Below are 24,159 nucleotides of genomic sequence, written 5' to 3'. Positions count from 1 at the left end.
TGTGCACCAGAGAGGGGGCAGTTTTCCATTCTAACAGATGCAGCAGATTGGCCCTCTGTCATGTGCATGGACTGGACCTGAGGAGACCAAAGCTCAGACAAGCAGTCTCATGTTTCTCCTAGGTCATTAAGACTTCATGCAGAGCTGTGTCCCACAATGAACAACCCTTACCCCTTAAGTTTTTGCATGGCAAGTATGATGCAATGATGCAAACTATTGATCTGTTCTCTAGAAGGACTGCTAGCGAGAGCTTTCATTGCTGCTTCTGGCAGACAACTTCGTAGCAGCATTATTCGTGACCATTAGTTTGAGCCACCTGTGGTTTGTGACACTTGCAGTTAAATGCACTGAACCATCAGCCAATATAATCAAGCTTCTAATCAAGAAAGTATCCAAAGTACCTTGAAACAGACCACAGCCACCTGCTACAAATTCTTTTCTGTTGCAAAAATTCTTTTACTGTTTTAATCAGACTATGGTGAGATGCAGTGAAAGAAGGATAGGATCTTTTTAATGCCTGTTGCCAGCAGGGTGAGGCAAGGTATTTCTAATAGATTTATGACTAAATGAGGCCACCTTTATTTACTGAATAAAACAGGACATCTCTGCGGTGTCTTGGTTTTCTAAGATTATAAAATACTGAGACAGACAAGGATCCACTGCAAAAAGGTATGCACTGTGTCACCACTGCCTCACCAGAACTTGTATTTATCACCACTGACTTTTTTTTCTAGCAATTTAACGTTCAGAAGAGTACCATGGCACCCTGAAAAAAGTGCCATTGACACTTGAACAAAAGGACAGTTCCATATTGCTTTTCGATGCACTTTTCAGTGCACTCACAACTCACTCCACAGGCTTATTTGCTCTAGATGAACAAAGAGCAAATTCTCCTCAGACAGCCACAGTCCTAAAGAAGCACTGTGGCACCATAAGAAGGCAAGCAAACAGTGCGACATTCCCAGTGTCTGAAAGTCCCCAAGGTATCAGGCCATCACACAGAAAGGAGAAAAGGGGACTAGCTTGCACAAACTTTCCTTCTGACTATATACACTATGACAGGAAGCTGTTTTGCAGAGAACAGAGCAAAATCCATGTCTCTATATCACATATTCCTTAGGAGTGATGAAAGGAAGCTTATCAAGGCATGCCTTAATAGGCAGCGTATCCACAGAAATGGGAAGCTGTGGTGTCAGATGCAGCAAGGCTTGGCAGCCCTCTTGAGCAAACAGTTGTAGAAATAGTGAAGGCTGTACGCTTCTGTATTCAGAGAGAAGGGAGGTGAAGCCTGTTTCTGTCAGAGGAGGAGTTTGCCAACAGCCTTTCATTCTTTCCAGGTTAAGTTATTGCATTTCTCCCCACCTGGGGCTGAAGGTAATGTCACATAAAAGTTACAAGTCACAAAGGACATTACTGCTCTGGTTCACAAGACGGCTACATGCACATCTTGACTGTTCTCAGTGCGATTCCTTTCTTGCCACGTTCACACCTAAACTCAAACCTCTGAACCTAAGTCCAGTCCTCCTAAATGGGTGTAAATGGTGTTTTTGCAGAGACTACCACATGGATTCAGATACCTATTCTCAGGGGCATCTCATGGCCATGAACTGACAGGGTCTCAGTAATGAGAAATGGTATTAAATCCCAGCTGGAATACTTTCAGAATAGCATGCAAGGCTCGTCTTCGGTGACAGGCTTTACCATGCAGCAGGGGAGAAAGATGAGGTGGGGGTTTTGCCTAGGCAGAGAGGGGATCTTTGTCTTGCATTTTGTATTAATGAGGTTTTAACAACCTAGAAATGCCTGAAGAGGACTCTATTTTTCTGCTCATATAAATGAATAATATAGAGTCGTATGGGGAAAATGGAGTGCCCTTCCTGACACTTATTAAAAGGGAAAATGGAGTGCCCTTCCTGACACTTATTAAAAGGGCTGAGCTATTTATGTATCATCAGGGAAACATTAGTTGATTTCTCAGAGATGAGCTGGGTAATGGAATTCAGAGCTTTTCAGTCATAGCCACTAAGTCAACTGCAGGTCATCAATGGCATCCCTCCCTCCCCCCCACAAACCCCTTCCAATTGCTCTTTGGCAGTACACGTCAAACAAGCTTACATTACCTAAGGATTACTAATCCAAATCTTGCCGTGACTTCATTTTTTATCACTGCTTTAAACAAACAAAAACTCACCAGACTACAATTTCTAGGATGATCCCTCTGAGATTTCTACCAAAAAGAAAAAAAAAGGTTCATGAGGAACAACAACCCAAATAAAGCTATACCAGGACATTGCTTGCCATGTGCCAAAACCATCTACAGTAGGGCTCAAGTTAAAGGAGAGAAAGTTCTGTGGCTCATTCAATTATGTAGGTAAAGTTTTGTACAGTGCTTTGACATTCTGTTCTATGGTATGACACATGCAAATTATCCACCTTGCTATAGCTCATATTTCATTAGTACCTGCTGGATTTTTTAAACTATCTCTGTATTCAGTACCAGATATACTTTAGGAGAAATTAGTGAATAAGCCAATTTAAATATTAAGGAATGGCTGCAACCTCTGCAAACATTTCAGGACTCCTTTTTCCTATACCGAGTAGGAGGGTGGTAGAAAATGTCTCTCTTGCCTCTGCTGGGTGAGGAGAGGCAGGGAGAACTAGTCGCGTCTTGGTGAAAGTGAGCATGGCCAGCGTTTTATGCAGGTGGGCCAGAATGAGGAGGCTGGTCGCATCTAACAAATGAGGTCAGCAGAGATCAAGATGTCACTGTGCCCCAAGGAAGGATCAACCGTACTTAGATCATTCCAAACAGATATCTAAGTTGATTCTTACACTCTTTCAGTGATGGAGATTGTCCGCTGGTATACTTTTGTGCTTCTCTGTCCCCTGTAAAAAGAAGATGCTTGTGTCTATCTATATTAATAGCAATCAATCTCAATTTATAGCTTTTCTGATTTGTGACTCAAGTTCTTGCAGCAACTTAACTCCATTGCTTCTTGTTCTGTTCCCAGATAAGCCCCTCCTTTGTGGCAACATTTTATATTTGAAGCCCATCACTGCAGCGCTCTTGTTCCCCATGCTAAGTTACCTTTTGGCAGATTACTTATCTACAACTTTGTGTTGATCTTTCAAAACCAGAAAGTTGAGGAGAGGGTTAGATCTTACTGACTTTCAGTGGGACTTGAACACTCAGCTTCTACAGGCTCTGGTGAAATTCTCAGCCAAACAGGCACACATGTATGGACATGTGACAGAAATAGACAGAGTGCCAGTTGCTTTGCTTCTTAGCCCAAAATAACCCATGCATTTTGACAAAGCAAAAGTCTAGAAAAATATCCTGAAAAAAATCAAGATGATGGCTGCAGTGCTGATTTGGCATCCCGTTGGTTTCCTGAAAGGAAAGGAAACTTAGTTGTCTTTTACCAGGTGTAACTCTGCAGAGGTCAATGGCTTCCTCATGGAACACCAATATTGCAACTTATTTTGCTCTCCTTTTCCTAAGAGTCCAGAGTTTAACAGGATTTTCACTATATTTTGTCATGGAAGTATGAAGATTTGCACTCCTGAAATACTAGTCTGAGCTTAGTTAGAGTGACATCCAGTGGCACATAAAGTTTTCTTGCTTGTGGCAGTATATGGCAGATAAATCTCAATATTTGTGTGCTTTCAGCTTTAAAAAAATATTGCTTTTCATGATCCTATAAGTAACTTAGTTAGGGATTAGAAGGAAATTCAGTAGCTGAAATCTTCAAACTGGCATGCCTGAAGTGAGATACTTATATTGATTTTTAAGTACCTGTATAAATGGCCTGTGGGTGGTGAGAAGAGCAGAATGCTGCACTTTATGATGGAATTTGTGGACGCATAAAACTTCTGAAGAATAAGGATCTAGTACCCAGATCTGAGCGTCCCACCTTATTTGTTTCAAAGTCCACTTTGGGATAGTCATCTCACAAAATTTCTGAATGGCTGCATTTGTGAAAAAACAGCTGGACACTCTGCTGGAAGTTACAACAGCTCTAAACAGACCTTTACACCGATCAGGCAAATATTACTTCAGGCCCCCTAAATAATAACTATTTCACTTGGTACTTTTCCTCCTTTTGCCTTTGTAAGGGTCAGAGGGTAGAGTGGAAGCCTGTTTCCCATTAACTCACACAAATTAACATATTACTAAATCAAAGGAGAAGGAAGTTTCTGCAGTGTAATTTGCTCTGAATGAAGAGTGATGGGTTGGTGGGAGTATGAACGGTAGCCATAAAAGTATACAAGCTTGTTAATGTTACTGTTTATTAACCAGAATGGGCTAAAATAGTTTTTCCATAATTGTAACATAGAAAAGGTAAAGACATCAAATAATGGAAGCCCCACACTGCATTCCTATAGCATACGTCATCATCATCACTTGGCACAGCGCAGCGGATAGCTAGAGCCCCAAAAGCTGACAGCTTACACAAGTCGCGCCATCCATTGCACAACCACAAGTCAAAAAGGCAAAACCGTTTGTCCTTCCTGGGTCAGTTTCTTTTTCAGTTGTAGCCTGTACTACTGCCTGCTCTTCTGCATGCTTATATTTCTAAGATATATTCTTTGTTTTATTTACATAAATGGAATACAGGACAAACATTCCCAATCTCTCAACTGATTTCACCATTAGTTTAACCTCTTTAGTACACCAGGATAGCTCTGTCCAGCATACGTGTTTTATTGGAAACAAATATTACTTCAACGTGGAGAACATTCATCTGAGTCCAGATCCTCAGTAGTATAAACTGGGGGTCCACAGAACAGCATAAAGGGACATGAGAGCATGTGACTCAGTATGTGACACTGGCAGAAAGGATCCCATGTTCTTACTTCATATGTCGCCAGTTTTTCTGATATTTGTAACTCACATTTTCTATTGAGAAGATACAGAAAAAAACTACTTTCTTCCTAAACTATGGGGCACATTTTTCCTCCTAGCTTGGTCTGCATTTGCTTTGAAAATACCAGTACCAAACAGCTAGAGAAACCAAAACAAGTCCTAAACTTAGATCAAGGGCCCAACTTTAAGGTCATGATACAAAATGAGATGAAACAAATCCAATTGCACCTTGGCAGCAGCTGGAGACTCAGTCTACCATACCAGAGGACTGATACGTCTGCTGAACTGTGCAGCGCTCCTGAGAGCAAGGTCACTGAGGAGCTCATTCTTAATGCAATTTCTTTTGTGGGGGGAGGAGAGGAAAAGTGTGCATACGAGGCGAGCCCTGGGCCAGATGAGTGTGCGTCAGGCAGCGGGGGAAGCTGCATGTGTTGAGCATCAGCTTTTCCAAGGAAGAAACCACTGGAGTGGAAAGACAGAGCTTGTATCAGAACTGGTGGGAGAAGACCCTAAAAAGGAACTGCGAAATAGGCCAAGGTACTCTGTCTCAAATGTAATATATGTGGTAAGACTCCCAGCATAGGATTCATCAGTATAGGATGGTTTTAAACACCTCACACTTACAGTGACTTGAGTGGGGCTGAGAGAAGAGAAAGAAGGTAAGATACAGGACTTATTCCAGTTGTCCCATTGCACAATTGTCTCCTCTATGTCTGCATTTCCTTTAATTAAATTAAATCACAAGAATGGCAATACAGACCTGCTGAACATAGCCTCAGTTGTTGTTGTGGGGCCAGGGGCGTATCCTGGTTTGTTAGAGCCCTTCTCCCTCTCCCACACTTTTTGCCAAAATGGGAGTAAAATGCAGACTGGGTATTGGGAACAGATAAAACTAGCTCGTGCTCAGCTGAGGTCTCAAAGGCAGCCGAAGCTTTGCAGAAGTGAGTGCCTAGAGCACAATACTCTTTCCTTCCACCTGGTGAATACGGGTGACAGTGGAGAAGGGGAAAGGGGACTAAACAGCAAGAAGCTTGATTTTAAAGCTGTGTGCACTGGTATGTGCAAATTGCTGTATATCTAGGAGGTACTTCCACTTGCTGTGGCTGCATATCAGGTATTTTCTGAACATTTGTCTATTGTCTAAACATTTGATGTATGTAAATATTCATGATAAGCATACACTCTTCAAGGCCTCTGCACATGGATTTTGAAGACAATCCACTAACCAAGCAATAGGGTGTCCAAATCCAAATGAAGTCCAAGATTTGGCTCCAGTCTAAAAAGCATATTTCAAGGCTAGTCTTTAGAAAACAGGGTGCCTCGACGTGCTACTACCAGAATTTCCCTCTGAAATGTCTACGTTGTCCCAGTGAAAAGAAGTCTTAACAAATGCAAGCAGTACTAGACATACAGGTTTTCTCTTTTAACAGTAAATATTTAAGTCATGGAAATGGAGAAAAGTCACTTTCTTCAACAACCAATACAGTATTCACAGTGTAGCATGAGTTAGTCTTACTGCATTTTAAGCACTTAACCTCTATAGCCAGTAGAAAGACACCCACACCTTCCTAAGTTTTCAGATTGCTCTCAGGAGGCATCTGCCTCTCCCCATCAACTGTGGCAACTCAGGTTTTGGTCTAATGTCAGCTTAAAAATTCCCCCCTCTTCTTCTCGCTATTTTCTCAGATTTCAAGAGCATTAACTAATTTCTGCAGCACCTGTTTTTGGGCAGCAGAAGCTGTAAAAATATTGCCCATTACTTTCACAGCTGGTCAAATAAAGACATGCGCAGATTTACACACCTAATACAGGGAAGCTGCCATTTTACCCACATATTAGTGGGTTTCACTTAGAAGTTCCTGAATGATATTCTAAGCCTTAGACAGGAGGTCAGACCACTGGTTCCTTCTGACCATAAAATTGATGCATTTAGAAAACCAATCTGCTTGTTAACGTGTTACTTGCAGGCAGATTGGTTTCAATGCCTAAGCTCGTTGCTGATAGCTGCTCAGTTAACTTACTATTCCTGACTTAGTCACAGAAGTGTCCACATCTTACCCTTCCTGCTGTGCAGCTGGTTCAGCTACATAATAATACTTATGTGTCGGGAGATCAGCAGCAAACAGACTCCAGCCAAGGATCGGTATCTTATCAAAAAGTCACAAATCCAACACAAACCAAGCTTTGGTGCCAGAACGTGGTCCGATAGGCAGACCCCTACCCCAGCTGTATTGACTTCCGTGGAAAACACTGTGGCTTTCAGCACACCCACGAGTAGCGCCACACATTCAGCATCCAGGCTTGAGGCCCCAAAAAACCTTGTCATATGAATTGAGAGGCCTGAGTATATCCTAAATGAAGAACAGTGAGATGTACAGTATCCAGCAGTTTCAGGATAGTTAGGGGGCTCTGTGCAAATTTTCTTACTGCAGCAGGAAGAACACTGCTGTTCATACCAGGGTCATGCAGGGAATCTGTAGCAGAAGTGTTCTCCTTGTATTTTGTGTATTACAGGCACAAAAATATAGACACACTAGAGCCTTTTTTGTATATATTTTTGTCTCATATGAGTACAAGAGAATATACTTGTGTCTCTCACTGTTTCGCTATATATACCTGCATGCATACAACCAACCCCAGCTGTTTACAAGTGACAACAGAGCTTATGTTCAGCTTCCGTCAATCTGCGGTAATGCTGTGTTGTGCAAGCAGAAAGAAAATATCTGCTAAAACAGACACAGGATAGTGTCATACAGCTGGTGCTTTATACACTCTCCTTTGTCACCTGCTTTTCCTCTACAAGTCAGTTTAATGATGTTAGAGATTTGAATTTACAACATAAACATAGCTTAACATACGATACAAGATGTGCTTTAAGAGACAAAATTGCTGCAGCAATTTTTGTACTTTTCAAAAGCAAATGCTGCTCAGACTTAGACAAATCTAGTTTTGACATAGGCCCCAAAAATAACCATGTCAGACTCGGAATTTACATCTACATAAAGAAGGTTAATGAACCAGGCAAATTGTACTGCACAGGAAACAAATGCCAAATATTGCTCTTAGCTCTTTCTTGTGAGTCAGTGGCTGCTGTGGGAATGGGGGTACTAAAATAAGTAGTGCCACATACTTAGTGCAGTTGGAACACTCCAAGATGCCATAAAGCTGTCAGTCTGCATGTCAGGGTCAATGTGCAGGCTTGTCAAGAGAAAGGCAAGGTAAATCTGGAGCTGTAAACAGTCTCCATCTTTTACAGTTGTCTATTAGCAGTAACGGAAGTGAGGCCTCCCTGTGATTGCAAGTCAGGCTTTTTATTCAGAACTGCACTGTAATTACCTTTTCATGTAAAATTTGCAAGAAATACATGTTTATTTATGTCTGAAAAAGAAAAATCCTCGTCAGATGTGACAAAAGAATTCAGATTATTTGAAGATGCTCCAATCCAAGATTACATTTGGAAACCTTATCAAGGATGATTTTAGGGATGGGAAGAGTTGAAGAGCAGTTTCAACTGATACTGACAGAAACTTAAGTTACACAATGCAGCTAATCCGAGGAACCACAGCATCCCAAGGATTGGGCCCAGGCTCAGTTTTTAAACCAGCTGTTTCCCAGAGGACTTAAAAATTAAAGCTGAAGCACCCTGGTAGGCCACCAAAGGTCTCGTTGCCTAACTGCTTTAATGAGGGACCTTACACTAACTTCTGTGTTCTTTCAGGTAAAGGCGCAACGTGAATTGCTGCTAGCTGTAAATTTCGTAGTGCCCAGTGCAATTCCAGGTGGCTGGACTGATGGCTTGTATCTTTTCTTTTGGACAGCCACTTTACATGTCTGTTTACAAAGAATACGTGGAGATACTGAAGGCTTCTTTGCTTTATATACATACACAGGCACGCAGACACACACAGTTAAATACATTCACATACCCTGTCCTTGTTTTCCTTTGACTATTGCTTATCCTCTACAGCCCGTATTTTTACATTTATATACAAAACTCTGTTAATAGGTAGTAATTATTACCCTATATTAATCAAGTAAGAGGTTGTAGAGGTTTGCTTCAACTAATAATTCTCTCCGAGTTCCAGACACTCAATGAAGCACCTAGGAACCAAGTCATGGGTAAGACTGGCTGACAGTGGAGACTTTTCACCTGTGTGCCTGGAAGATTGTCTCTTAAAAGATGTCCTTCAGGAGGATTTGCCAGGATTCAGATAGCACAAGTAATGTGAAGACAAAAAAAGAAAATTTTTGAATGTGACTTTCAAAGGTCAAGGAACTAGACCTAAGCAACAGATTTCTCCCCCCCCCCCCTTTTTTTCTTCTCCGTTGAAACATGGTTCATCTCTGATCCACTGGTCCGTAACAATTTTCTACAAGTCCTTCCAGAGGCCTGTAGCAACTTTAACTTATTTTGTTCCATTTAGGAATATGACAACTTGAAGAACATTCAAACAACAACTGAGCACATTAAAAACATTTCTAGCTGCATTTAATGGTGCTGAAGGCAGGACAAGAAGATAGTTCTCTTCCACCTTGGCTGGTACAGCATAAAATTGTCTTGTTTCAACTACTAACCAGAAAGCTGCGGTCCTGCAATGCCAGGGAACTGCAGAGATCAGCAATATGCATGAGGGCCCACATGGATACATGCAGCCCTGCACCCAGAAAATGTTTGGGGGTAAAGCCACATACATGTACGATGCAATGAATTCCTTCTACTTTATATTCAGTACAAAGATGAGAAATTTTGAGGACTACAAATAATTATGTCATCTCTACACATAGTATTTTTGACTATTTGGCAGCATTTTTTGGGGAAAAAAAAATCTCTGCAGGAGCTAACACTGGTTAACCTTTCCAGCTGACATCTGCATTTTAGGTGTGAACAGAAATACAAGCTCGCAATCCTTGGCAGCATTCTTTGAAAAAGATGCCTTCAGTGAAGGCTGATAAAGAAATACCAAATATCTCATTGCTTCCACAGTAACAATTGCAGCTTTTTGCAATACCTGTCACATCACAAGCAGTTACAAATGCCTCTGCATTGATCTAGAGCATGATACAACCACTGTGGCTTCAGAAGATAAATGATGAGAGTTACTCAGTGAAAACCAAGATGGGGGTGAGCTTTATTCTGATCTAGGCCATCTCTCAGACAGATAAGAGCAGAAACACTTGAGAGTGAGCATATTGGTAGTATTTCTTCATATGAAAAAAACATTGCTGCCTTCCACTGAGTATTTTCTGCTTGATATTTGTCTGTTGGGTGCAGAGTGTGACACACCTGTATTTTCTTGCCTTCTTTATTTAGGGTGGAAATTACAGTTTTTTACTGCTCCAGAGAAATCCTGCTGAAAGAGCCTTTCTGGAGAAAATTGCAGTACTGGTTTAAGAGAAGGATGTGGACATAGTAGTACTGCCTCTCTCAGTCACTGACAGAAATTTGTTATTGTGCACATCCACCTTTCCTTTTTCACAGGATATGTAATGTGGGTTGTTTTTTTCTCCTTATGCCACACATTATTTTCCATTATTTTAAACACACATATCCTTGTGGTCACGCTGAAAACAACTCTTTAACACAGCAATAGCAGTTTCAGCCTGAACGTTTTGGGGGATGCTTAATTAAAAAATGAGAAATTTTCTTATGCCTTCTCTTAAGAGTATAAATGCAGTCTTTGCATGCAGTTCAGCATCTGCTGAAACATCTCTGGCTCCATGTCCCTGGGTTTATTTAGTTGCACACCAGTAGAGTGACTGATTTTATGCTGGCATGTGCTGCCACCTAATGATACAGCAACCATGTCTTTTGACAGAAAGACTCAGAACTGCATCAAAACAAGGTGGAACAGGAGAATGGACTTGCAAATCTATTTAGCTGAAACACTGCATTTTTCTCTGGGACAGTATACTGCGTGCAAAGTATGTGTAAAGGACTAGGAGTAGCTGGTGACAAGAGTTGAACCCTGCTCGATTGCTGCAAATGGTGGATAAGGAGATGTTTACTATATATGATCAAGTAAGGTCCATCAGGATTGGACCAATTCTAACCAAAAGGTGTCCCCACTCTGCCACAGAAACCCTCTTAAAAGCCATCTTTCTGGAGCATCTTGTAGCCAAGGCTGCAGTTCCTGATACATCAGCTCCCTACCGCCAGCAAGAAAGGAACTTTTCCAGCGGGACTTCTCTACATCTACATCGCTGCATAGTGCAGCAAAGAGGCTGCAAGCAGCATAAGCTGCTTTCCCAATTTCCATTCTAATGAAAGTTTCAGGTGAGGGAAACCCAATTTTATGTCAGAGATTTCCTTCATTACTTCCATGCTAAGAGGTTACAAAGCAAGAACTGTTTTATTTGTTTCAGACAGCTGCTTTTACATGAAGAATTGGTAGCTGCTGCAAGAAAGCCATGTTCCAGTGTGCAAAACACTGGCTTCACCGAGTTTAAGTGTTGCCCAAGTTCTGTTAGCTCATGAATACACCTCAGGACTGGTTAACACATGAAAGCTAGTGTGGTGCAGTTTGGCAAGTTTACTACCCTCAACACTGTATTTTCACTCTAATTTTTATTCCATCCTGCTAGCATATTATTTCCTGAAAAAGAATTAATAGTTTCCAATACAGAACTGTCTATTATAGTATTTGGGGTTCTTTTTATACTCAAGCCACAAACTCTGCAAAACCACCAGAAAATTAAACTACTTCTGCTAGGAAGATAAAAGCTTGGGTTTGTCAGACCTTGACTGTAAAGAATTTTAGGCCAATTTACCAGAATGACTGAATAATTAGGGCTTTCTAACTGGCAACAGCTGAGCTCCCTATACTACACAGAGCTTGCTTGCAATTTGAACTGCACATAGAACAGAAAATGCAAGAACCAGTGGAACTTGGGTTTGGTGGGGGGAAAATAAAGGAGAAACAACCTGAATATTCTGTTAGTACAAATCCTGCAACAAGTTTGTCAGTCAGGTCACTGGCACACAAAAATGCTCCAACACAGTTCAAAAATGCAGAAAAACCTATGAACTCCAGAAGTTACAATGCTGGAAAACTAGCTGAGATGAAGCCCTCTGACCTACCCCACACCTCCTACCTGTTGTGTCCTGGAGGAAGGAGCCTGGCAGCAGACAAGGCCACAGTCAGTGCATTTTTGGCATCAGCTTCTGGGACAAAAGAGGTGTAGAGACCAACAGCCAGCCTTAGCAACATTTTCATGATACTTCTTTCCATCTTCTTCCCAAGATGCCTCCTCTGCCTTCTGTATATCATATCCCATCCCTAAACATGGCCTTCATCTGCTGTTACTTAGAGTTAATTAATTCAAGCAGCTGATAGCCTCTAACACCACCATTTCCCCCTCCTTCTACTGCAGAAGCTGAGACTGTATTCTGAATTGCACTGAAGGAGAAGCACAGATATACACAAGCAGGAGGAGAAAAGTGGTGGCTACAGGAGCAGCAGGCCCTAAAGCTTGGGGAAGAGGAGGAGTCTGGGCCAAAAGAACCCAGTAAGTTTTCCAGAAAGCCCAAGGAAGAAACTTGACAAACAAGTTTTCTGGAAAAAACCTGTAAAACAGATAAAATAAAAAGCTGATTTAAATGTCATTTTTAATGCAGCATGCTTTCCTCACTGCATGCAACACAAAGAGATTACCTGTCCTTTGTTTCCCTTGACAGCTCATTTCTGCTCTTGATTTCCATTTACTGACCTGATGATTCATTATTTGGCTTGCAATATTTGCCAGTCTTTAAATGCAGACAACAAAACTGACTATACAAGAAAATGAAAAAGACAAAACTGACTATACAGGAAAATGAAAAACACAAAAAAGTCAAGAATTATTCCTGGGCATGTTTCTGTTGAAGTTCATATGCTTGTTCTTCCAAATTAATGTGGGCGCAAGGAAGTGTAAGTAGAGTTTGATTAGAGAGAACCACTGGGCTTTGCCAAGCTGCCTAAACAGAGCACAAAGCAGGGCGCTGCTGCAGCGGTCTGACCCACCAGTCACCCAGCTGAGCATGTTCCTGCTGACAAGACCAGTCATGCTGGTTCACAGGTGGAAGGAAAGATGTAAATACAAAAACAACCCTGACATCCCCTGCCACGTACAAGTAAACCACACAACTCATTTTCCAAGGGGGCAAGGCTTTTGAAGGTGCAAGCACTATAGGTTTTTGACTCAGGTTCCATTTTAATGCGCTTTGTGTTGTCTTGACCAGTTCTGCTCTCGCTTGTGCCGTGCCTGATTCAGTGGATGCCAGGTTTGGCAGTGGTGGGTGCTGATTAGAGCAGAGCTAAACTCCATGGCAGTGGTGGAACCCAGCTGAGAACTGGCCCTGGACCATCTGCCTGAATAGCTGTAGCTTGCTGTTTTGAGCACGGCATGCCTTAATTGCAGGCAGTTTTTGGCCTTTTTGGAAGAAGTGAGGAATGATTCATCTGTGTATGGTATGAGAAATAAGTGGGTGTCTTTAAATAAAAAGAGAACAGCTGGAGCTCTCAGTGTTTCGTACAAAACATTTTGCAGTAACATTTAAGAAAAGCTGCTGTGCCTCTTACCTAGTGCCATAGTAACTACTGGGAATGGATAGTGCAGTTTGCTGGCTGACTACATTAGAAGCAAGCTACCATTCAAGAAATGCATATCCTGATATATTGTCACCAACATTACACTTCTCTTCCTGATTAACTGAAGTACTAGAGCAGCAAGCACCTTTTAAAAAGCAAAGGGTCTCATTATATTGCAGAAGGACCCTCTCCATCAGCTGTGAGTAACATGTTGTGAGAAACAGGGGCCTGGTTCAGGCATCTAGCGTATGCTGTAACAGCACGAGAAAGCATTATTGGCAAGAACATTTCTAGGACCATTTGAAGATTTTTTGTCCCTTCCCCTTATGACAATATATGTGTGACATTTGGCCTTCTGTTTTTGACAGTAACAACCACACAGCTGAAGGCTATGCTTTTTGCAGGCTAGACAAGCACAGGTGATAATCAAGGCAACCAAGAAGGGCACGTGTAGGAAATTAGCTTGAAAGCCCAAGAAGAGCCTGCTGCAATCAACGTGAGCCTGGTCATTCCATGAGGAAGTGGATGTGACTGGAACTCAGGACAAGCTGATGGAGTGTAGGACAAGGCTGAGGATGGCTGCACCACTTAGAGAGCAGAAGTTAAAGAAGAAAAGGATCTGATCCTTTCAAAATTAAAATATATAAGAAAGGCGGTCTGTAAGTCTTTCTTCAAATTCTTGCTTCAAATCAGCACCCAAATTTCAGCCAGCTTTCTCCTCTATTTGTCTTTTTATGTGTAAATTTTCACATTGTCCTCCAACCAAGTGTGCAAGTGGAAGTTTCTGTAATCCACCAGGACTGATCCAGTCAGAAATTGTTCCTTTTCTAAGTCTTCACTAGACTTGCTGTTGTACTGCAGATGACCATGAAGTACAGGTATGCCTCTGAATGGGGAATTATCAACATCTTAGACCAGATTTCCCAATTTGTTCAGATTTACTCAATATTTAGTTGCGAGATGGGGCTGAGAACCTAACTTCTCGTCACGCCACCTGGCTGGATCCTAGGGCTGCCAGGGGCTGCCGTTCCAAGGACATCAACCCTGGGAAAAGGGTGCACATCCTTCTTGCGGTATCTTTGCTGCAGGGTAGAGTTGTTGGTACAGTCAGAGAGGAGTTGGAAGGCTCTGTCAAAATCCATAGCACATTTTCCTTATTACAGCTGTGCTTCATTAATCAAGATGAGAAACAGCCTTTAAGAAAAGAGCTTCATTTCCTGTGTGTCAGGCTACCATATAATAGAGTGCCTCAGGGTAGCGTATCAGAACTTTTCATCAGTATGGCATTTACTAAAACAAGCATTTTTTCCCTGCACAAAGGCCAGTGACACGAGAAAGAAGAGTATAAAAGCATAAAATGATAGTACAGGAGATGATTGAAGGGACAGAGCACTGGCCTATGACTGAGGCTATAGATACAAGGTTATTTTAATCCAGCATAATCCATGCAGCAGCTGGAGATGTAATTCTGTCTTCCTGTTGTGCCTCCCTTCAGCGCTAGCATTTGTATGGCCAGGTCATAAACTGGGCTTACTGGAAACCAACCACGTTTTTGTTGGGCTGGGTTTCAGCCAGATCAGTTCCTGAGCTGGCTGTCTGCAGGGCTCTATGAATGCTTGTGGCAACACAAACCAAGCCACAGGAGAGCATGGCCAGAAGAGGGGAAGGGGCAGAACATCTCCCCTTTTCCATGGCAACATGGATTTATGCTAGGTAACAGCAACCATTCTGTCATAAGCTCAGGAGTCTTTAGTTTGTTTCAGCCACAGATTTACTGGATGTCCTCAAAAAGTTGCTTAATCTCCTCTTGTTTCTCAATGCCGCATTTATAAAGTGAGGGACATACATCTGCCCTAACAGGGAAGCTGTGAAGATTTAATTTGTTAGATGAGGGCCATATAAAATAGACTGACATAAACTAAAATACACAGAACAAGTTTTGCCCATTTCCTTTAATTTTTAAAAATGAGTAAGCAGACAAAATCTTGTGCCCTTCAGAACTAAACAGAATCTTTCTTTGTGCAAAATGTTACGTAAACCTTAGTGGTTGTTCATTTTTATTGTTTTATTTTTTAATAGTACTGCAGATACTTCAGAAAAGGGCAATGTTGTTTCTACCGTGTAAAAAAATCACAATGATATAGTTGTTTTTCACATTTTTCCCCTTCACATCCTGTTGCTCCCCCCCGCCCCGAAAAAGTTCACAAATACTATTAGGAAATTTGCTCTCCCACATCCCTCCCCACAAAAACAAAAATATTTAAAAAAAATCAGTGAAGTGTTAAAGGCATATATTAAATGCACACATTTACAAGCACAGCACATTAGTAATACGGTATAATGCTTTAGACCATGCCAAACTTATGTATGTGTATAAAGCTACTGGTGAAATGGTTCATAGCAGCAGAATAGGAAGCATGTTCCATACAAAGTACATAGTTCCTGTGGAGATACCTGGATGAGTACAACAGTCCAAAGTACATTGACAAGCTAAAATGCACAGCTCTTTTTTTTTTTTTTTTTGTGCTACAGCAATGAGTGTTAGGATTTAAAGGGCGGTCTTGACTTGTCTGGTATTTTCATTTTGTTTCTAATGGGTGGCCAGTTGGGTGGTATGGGTTGCACCTGTTGGCACATTTTACTATAACCATTCATGAGGATATTCCTGAAGGTAACTTCATTGTAATGAAAGCTAAGGGCCAGGTGTAAACCAACAGTTGATCTACATTTGCACATCCTTCAATCACTAGAAAATGTGTAGAGGCCAACTTGGGGAGGAAACAGACTCCATCCCAAAGTCCGTACGTGGTCTGTAGGGTTTGGGGCCTTAGTTCTGCAACTTTGCTGGGTGGTGAGAAAGACTGAAGACTGAAAAGGGGCACTGGATTGGAAATGCTTGACTCGCTGGAAATTCCAAAAATGTTATTTCTGAATTTTGGAGTAGGCCTTTTGTCAATGTCAGTATGTAGATTGTAGCTGCTTCATTGTATTTTCTATAGTTACATAACTCCATCTGCAATTCCAATTCTGGGAATATTTCTTTTCCAAAAGCGTTGCGTTCCAGTGTGACTGTGATTTTCAGCAGTAACCTCCAGTTCTGGATGCTACGCTGGAGACTCCCTTGGAGGGGCCCAGCACTGACAAAAAGGCGGCTCTGCCGCCTGTGAAGCCAGGCCCCTTCAAAATGTCCTTTCCTAAGTACATAATGATGGAGACGTTCAAAGTCAAGCAGCACTTAAAACATTTGAAATAGAGGTGTGATAGAGCAGTTTTCTCTCTTAGACTTCCACTCTACCACACCAAAAATACAAGTAAGATAAAGTAAAATGAAATAGATCAATTAGATTGAAGAATCTGACTTGAGACCAAGTGATTCTATCAGATACTTTCATAGGAGGTAATTATGATACCGTAAAATCACAGTGAAATGCTGGCTACATAAACAGTTCTATGCAGTATTAAGATACACTTTATGACTTCTGGTGAACTTTTTTGATTTTGAATTCTTCCTTGCAGATAGGTGAGGGGATGTTATGACATTGCTTCTGAGCTCTTACGCTGTTGTTCTCTCTCCTCATCAAACAATGTGTAATACAGTACATTATTCCTCCACAGGTTTCTCACATAGCTATTAAATAAAAAACATACTGTAACAGTTTGAGAAGAGGATGGAAGATGGAGGAGAAAAAAAAATCAATTGTCCAGAATAAATAACACAGTGCTTGCAGCATTCACAGAAGACAAGACAGCAAGGGATAGCCTAGAGATTCTGATCCTGGAACTAGCACTTGGATACCTCATGGTCCTGACCTTCCATCAGTTTTAAATCTGCTTTACATCAGAGGGATTCATTTTCTACAACTAATGGAATACACAAGTTTGATATCAAAAACCAATACTGCTCCCGTTGTAGAAACAGTGAAGTCACAACAACCCTGTCTTAATTCCTTCATCTGCACAAGATATAGTTTACTTCCTAGAAATCTTGTAGAGCTTAACGACCTACTACTCCAGTTTTCCACCAAATAAACTCCTATTCTGACTTGAGTGCAAGTCTGTATGCCATTCAGGGTAGAAGAATTAGTGCCTAATCTGAGAGTATCTAGAAAGTACCTTGGAGATTAAAAAAGCTGCATTAGTGCTACACACTGTCATTACAAGATCCTTGATTTCTTTTGAAGGGAATGAATAGATAAACAGGTAGCCAGACTGGCAAACAGGCAGAGGAAGAGACAGACAGGTCAAGGTATTTGTAGAGCTCTAAATCTGTTCTTTTTTTCCTCAAAACATCTCCACATTCATAAAGTAACCTCCATCTCTTCCTGTTGCGCAACCGTAGACAAACGCATTTCACTTTAGGGGATGGAAAAAGTAAATCAAAATGAAGGACTGCCGCCCAGCGACCAAAAACAATGAAAAAGCTTCAGAAGTCTCTTGAAGCAGTGCATGTGAACTTAGAGACCATTAACTTACAAGAACTGTAAAATTCATAGCTCTTAGAAATTTCTCTATCCCATCTCCAGAAAAACAGTGACTCAGAAGTGGGTCCATTCCACCACATTTTTAGACCTGTTGGAAGCAGATGGAGGGTGCAGGGAAGGCAATAATATCAGTTGAGGTGGTACTTTCTGTCAGCTTCACAAAACTTGCCCTGAAAAAAGAGCTCTGTTAGGTGTACAACTCAGCCTTGCAGCTGCCCTAGCCCAGCTGAAAGGCTGAATCTCACACAGCCCGATGCAAAAGCCACTATCCCAAATAGGAAAGGCTTCCATTGATTTCAGCGGACTTTGGCTACAGCCCACATTTAGACAGTGATGTTTAACAGCAGCCAGAAGTGATCCCCTCTTCCCCCCATGGTTTCTTCCAATACAAATGAAAGGACATTCTGGTCCCCTTTATATACATACATTAAAAGCTGAAATGGTCTGAAATGCTTACAGATTAGAATGCATATATCTATACAGTATCACACCTGCCAAAAATCTAAGTAGAAAAGTTTTACAGCACATTATACAGGTCCCTCTAACTTCTAAAAAAACATTTACTGAAATCACCATATTACAAGAAGTCATCACTAACATACCATACAATACTATTTCTTTTTCTTTTACATAATCATTACTTATATAGTAATTTAAAAAATCACTTTTAAACAAGTATACAATGTTCACTTCAAAATTAACTGGTTAATAAAATTTTGTGCAAAACAAGCCAGCCTCTATAATTAAGTGAATTTATTTATTTATTTATTTATACAAAAAAAAAGCCAAAAAGATAGTTCTTTCAGAAATGTGTCTCCTTTTCTGTAATGGCTGAAATGGTGCCATCTCCTTTCAGTTTGGTGTCGTAGTCATTTATTGCCGCAATGTAAGCTCCTCTTCCAAGTTTCCCTCTCATTTTCAGGTCTGAGCTAGGTATAATCAACTTCCTGAATTTCTAGAAAATTGGAGAAAGTGGAAATCATTATCTTTTCTTGCTCACAGACACACATTTCTTACACAGACTGACTGCAAAATCATCTTCTCCTTTGTGTCTGTTTGTCCCATTTCCCTGTTAGTTCCATCAATAAAACTGCATGCCGCACTGTTTGTTTCGCATCACACCAGACCAAAGGCTAGAGAATGAAGAGGAAGGCAAAGTCAAAGTATATTTTTCATACTGATTTAGAGTAAAATTCACTTCCATGAAGTAACTCAGCACAATGCTCCAGCTAAGCCCTGGTATATGGGTGCTTTTTGCTTCTCATGATATAGTCAAAGTATATGCACTGAGAAAAAGAAATACACAAGAGACTGCCAAGATGTGCTAAGCTACAATAAAGAATAAAAGAAAAATATGTGTGTGTTCAACTGAAAACTTTCTCTTCTCTAGAAACAACATCAGTATCAATGCTGCTCCTTACAGCTTGGGGAGCAGAGATGTTGCAGGAAGTTGGCTTCCTGGGAAGCTCCCAACTGTAATTAAAAAAAGTCTCTTATCGTTCTTGCATAGAATAGAGAATGAGATGTCTGCAGTGCTTCAGTCGACAAGGCAGTGCAAAACAAGGTTCTATGAACAAGTGCTGTTTCCTTGTAGAGATGGATTAAGATTGAAGGGAACATTAAGGGAACACTGAATGTTGAGATTTGTGGAAAACTTCCTTTTTTAAACATACTGAGAAAACTGTATTATGGACACTTCATTCTGCCTTTTTCTCTCCACTTCTCACTCAGGTAACTGTAGTCACAAAAACTGTATCCAGCTCATGGAGGAAAATCCACCACTGACTGAAAGGCCTACCCCCAGCTGTGATTCAGATACCACTGGAACAGGTGTGTGGACCCTACCTTAGAAGAACAGCATTGGTCTTTTGATTAAACTGTGCTTAATCTCATGCAGATGGATTCATACTCCCTTCCCACTTCCTTTTTCAGTACCCTTCCTCTGAGAATATATCTCACCTCTATAAAAGTGCCTTCTGCCTTCCACAGCTTAATGCAGATCCACAAGGGGATACAGATCATGGAGGAGAGAGCCATCATCCACCCTATGCCATAGCCCCAATCAGGGTACATATATATGTTGTTATATTTCAAAGGCTTATATTTCACCAGGAAAAAGATGAAGATTCCCTGAAATAAACAGAGAAATGTGTTAGCAGTATTTGAAACAACACTGTCTATGTAACAGGAAAATGATTATTAGCGTAGGCAAGGCCAGTCTCACTAAAGATGGAAAGTAGTGGTAAGCTTTGAAGTCAGAGGAAAAAACACAGCAATATCCTCTTTTATGTCCAGCCGAAATAACATGTCTCAGTTCCTTCCACAGAAATGAATCGCCTTTCAAGTTTAAATCCTATTTACCTCTCAATTACAATAAAACCTACACTTTGATGGCAAACTGTACCTGGATGGGAAAGATTAATTTTTGCTATGGAAAGCCAGCTGTGATTAGGTGACAAAAGCTGGGTACTCTCCAACCTGTCACTATGAGAAAGGAAAGACAAAATTTTCAAAGTTGCCTTAATCCACTGTCTGTATCTGCAGCTCTCCATGCCAAATCTTTCATCCTTGCAAAACGTCAAATATATCTCTAAATTTGACAGGTGTCTAATTAAGCAGTTTGTGTTATTTAAATTTATGTAATACAGAAAAGGTTACTACTTACTCAAAAGTGATGAAAACACTGTACTAGAACAAGTGATATTAATTTCATTTCAGAGTTGGGGAAAGCGAGTCACAAATTTTCCCAAGCTTTCAAGTAGAATCAGTGGCAGAGTTCAAGGGTACCTGGATCTCCAGGTGCCCCAATATCTCTGCTTTTGTACCTTGCTATCATTTACACATTGGACAACTGGAAGGCTTTAGTATCTAATCCTTGAGGACTTGTGGATAAAATTTATGGGCTACAATTTACTTGTGCTCTTTTTGTAATTTTGTCTCTGTTACACAGCCACAACAGATTGCCAGAGTGAGCACTGCTCACTCTGTACTGCTACCAGTACTGCCAGCTCCTGGTAAGGCAAGTTCCAATCCCTCCTTCTCGTGTACGAGATGTGCCTTTGGCCTCTTCTACTACGTCAGCTGGAAGAAAGAATGTCCAGTCTCCTCTGAGAAACATCTAATCACCCAAAGAGAGAGCAGAAAATAGGAGGCTAGAGTGTCAAGGAAATCAACAGAAGTCTGGAGGGGTACTGGCAATGCAGTGACGAGAGCCTCCCTTGTATTGGCAAATGTTTGTTTAGGTCCCCAAGTTTATTTTTTCCCATTACTGTATATACTAGGATTTCTCGTAATTCACAGAACACATACATTCCACAGATTTTTACAGATCCTACAGTGTTTTTGAATTAAAACATATGCTACAAATCAACAGGCTTTTTTCTCAACTGTTGTTGCAAACTTCTACAAATCTGTGCAGAAAACCCTATGTATGTCTAAGACCAGTTATTCAGATATTCTATACTTACTGCACAAATACCTGGAGTTAAGACCATCCAGCACCATTTAATCAATGACAGTGGTTTGTACCCAATCATATCTTCAATGTTATCATAAAAGCGATTGCTACCTGTACAAAAAAGCAAAGCAAAAGCAGATATAGAACGTCTGTGCAAGAGGTTATATAGGTTAGTATTTAAAATGGAAAAGAGAAGAATGAAGGCTCTGACAGAGCTGCAAAGACCGAAGCTGTTATCCCTTTCCCTCATACATACATCTCTCTGTCACCTGCTCATACTTGTGGCAGAGATTGCTGCTCTTGGAGCAGGGATGTCTTACTCATTCGTAAACTGGTTCTTGATTTGCTGGAGTTTTAAACCTTGTACATTAGGGTAAAATAGTTCAGGATCGCTTTAGGAGTGGAATGGATCAGACATGCATTCCTTGGGACTGAAGATGTCTGTCAGAAGGGTTGGGGGAGCGGGCTGTGCGTGGGAACAGTTTCAGCCATCTGCTGTTAATCAAAGCCCAAGGTAGACAAGTGTAGGACAACAGAACCCAAAGAGATTATTCCAGGAGATGAAAGGGTAACATATTCAGTGTGTTTCCTAATACTGGGAGATTGAGGCCAGAGAATGTCATACTGGAAGTTGCAGCTCTATCTGTATCTGCCCAATATGAATGAACAGAGAGTAGGAATGGGTGAGCTGTCAAACGGAAATGGCTTCTGGTCAATAATAGTCTGAACAGGCCCAGTTAAAGAGTAAATATGCTTCAAACTCATGTGTGAATCCCTAGACAGCTGGGGACACGTGCATTTTGCAAAGCAAAATTTTCATTCTTTTGGATGGAAAGAGATGCTTGTGTATATACCACGAACATACCTAGCATTGTAGTGCTTTTCTCCTGACTTTGCTGAAACAGCAGAGCTGGGAACACTAGTATGTCCCTTTTGTATTAATGAGGCATTAATTCCAAATCCCCTGGATTTATTTGTGAGTATCAGGAGTGGAAGGGAACTAACCCTACACAGACACTTATAGGAGAAGGAAAACTTCTTGCCACTCCTGCTTGCTAAGGCAGCTAGCTGTCTAAGGACTACCCTGATGGAGAAAGTTGGACGACAGTCCCGGCAAGGAGCAAGAAAAGAATCAATTCTATTGTTCTTGTTAATTGGAGCGGAAAAAAAGCCTTCCTGACTTTTAGTAGGGTTTGGGAGAGAGTAAAGCTCTGTGGGCCCCGCTCCAGGAGGGCGCAAGGGCTTTGCTTTCGCACAAATAGAAAACTCGCATAAAAACTCAAAACCACAGCAATTTTCAGCAACTCACCATAAACCCAGCCTATGCAGACACATTCAAATATGGCAACAAAAAGAAGGCACATGCCACTAGCTGCGTAAGAGTCAAATAACTGAAAGACGTACATCCCACCCTGAAAGACAAGAACAGAAAAAGGAAAAAACAATAACAAAACCAAAATAGTGTGTTGGCACTGGTGGCAATATTTCATAGAAATATGGATTTAATTAGTCAATCTACTGGTTCCCTGACAATCTTCCTACCAAAGTCCGTTCCTTCTGGAACAAAGGATTTTCATTTATCAATGATTTTTTATTGTGAAGGATCTTTTTTTCCATACCACCTAAGATTACCCTCTATGCCAGCTGAATCCAGCTGAACCTGAAATGATGGGGCACTACATTTAACTTGTTTGCAAAATGCTCTCCCACCTCTGTACCTTTTTCAACTTCATTTGTTACCTCATCAGGCAAGTGCTTCTGATCTGCACGTGAATATGCAGGGTTTTTTTTAATGTCTGTTCCATTAATATGTAAAAGTATTAGTTAAATCCTGGGAAGGAAAGCATAACCAATAACCACTAGAATCACTATCCAATGGCATATGGCCCTGTAAAATGAGTACACTGACCTATAATGTTTGACTATAACTCACAAATGTTCGGCTGAATTACTTACATGAGTCATTATTATTTGATAGAAAATGAAATAGTAATCACCATGACTCCAAGCAAGTTTTTTCTTTAGTGTTCTCCTAGCAAGTCAAAAATTATTCTCTGAATGTCTTTAAAATAGCAACCTATGCACTTCCAAAAATGAGAGCAACGAAAAGCAAGCAGGGTCCTATGTTAACATGGAATCCATGCAACGGATTCCAGTGCACACTATACTATCAGTGATCCAGTAATTTTCTGCATCCAGTGATGCCGCAGGTCAAACCAGTATGATAAAAGGGAAATATGCTAAACCCAGACATAATTTTACTTCCTCACTTACTTACTGTTTGGCTACAACTCAATTATTTCAATTGCCACATCTACCAAAGACATAATTCTATTCTTCTTTTTACATAATTTTTCTCTTGCTTACAACAGTCTGAACTGTTCGGAAAACTGGCTGGCTTTCTAGCTCCTCTGCCTCTAGGCAAGATGAGAAGACAAACTATAATCAAGTCTGATTAATAACATTATGGAAAACCTTACTAATAGCATTATACTAATATTACACCAATCTCCATGCAAGATACTTAATCTCTTACCACATATGCATTTATTATTCAAATAATGGGAAGATTCACAGAAGAAGATCATTTCAATAAATAGGAATCCTAAGACTTCCCTCTTTGTAGGACGCTGTGTGAAGGAAACAAGGACTTGAGATCACCTCTCCAACTGAAATGTAATGTTATTTGGGTAATACATACAATCCATTACATCTGAGACAGTTTTCTGCAAATGGAAGAGAGCCTTAAACTGTAAAGAAAACTGAACCAAAAAGCTAAACCCTAGG

The 24,159-nt window shown here is 40.8% G+C and overlaps 1 protein-coding gene and 1 long non-coding RNA gene across 4 annotated transcripts in view; one reads left to right on the top strand and one right to left on the bottom strand.

Annotated features, from left to right (window-relative positions):
- LOC112984575 (uncharacterized) overlaps positions 1 to 24,159 on the top strand; it is a 118,048-nt gene that overhangs the window by 82,335 nt on the left and 11,554 nt on the right. For 2 of the 3 annotated variants that reach the window (XR_010391204.1, XR_003259534.2), the window contains one exon: positions 19,647 to 19,745. This is a non-coding gene — a long non-coding RNA (uncharacterized LOC112984575). Of the gene's footprint in view, positions 1 to 19,646; positions 19,746 to 20,865; positions 21,386 to 24,159 lie in introns of those variants that run through there. The other variant, XR_010391205.1, reaches the window with a different exon arrangement.
- SLC6A11 (solute carrier family 6 member 11) overlaps positions 15,361 to 24,159 on the bottom strand; it is a 113,198-nt gene continuing 104,399 nt past the window's right edge. Inside the window, exons 12-15 of the mRNA XM_026102530.2 lie at positions 22,682 to 22,784; positions 21,383 to 21,483; positions 19,875 to 20,045; positions 15,361 to 18,870 (exon numbers count right to left, since the gene is read on the bottom strand). Coding sequence (XP_025958315.1) covers positions 18,718 to 18,870; positions 19,875 to 20,045; positions 21,383 to 21,483; positions 22,682 to 22,784 — 528 coding nt within the window. The 3' untranslated portion in view covers positions 15,361 to 18,717. The remainder of the gene's footprint in view (positions 18,871 to 19,874; positions 20,046 to 21,382; positions 21,484 to 22,681; positions 22,785 to 24,159) is intronic.

This window comes from Dromaius novaehollandiae, chromosome 12 (assembly GCF_036370855.1).
Source record: "Dromaius novaehollandiae isolate bDroNov1 chromosome 12, bDroNov1.hap1, whole genome shotgun sequence".
NCBI classification, from domain to species: domain Eukaryota; kingdom Metazoa; phylum Chordata; class Aves; order Casuariiformes; family Dromaiidae; genus Dromaius; species Dromaius novaehollandiae.
This window is presented reverse-complemented; position numbering and strand designations above follow the sequence as displayed.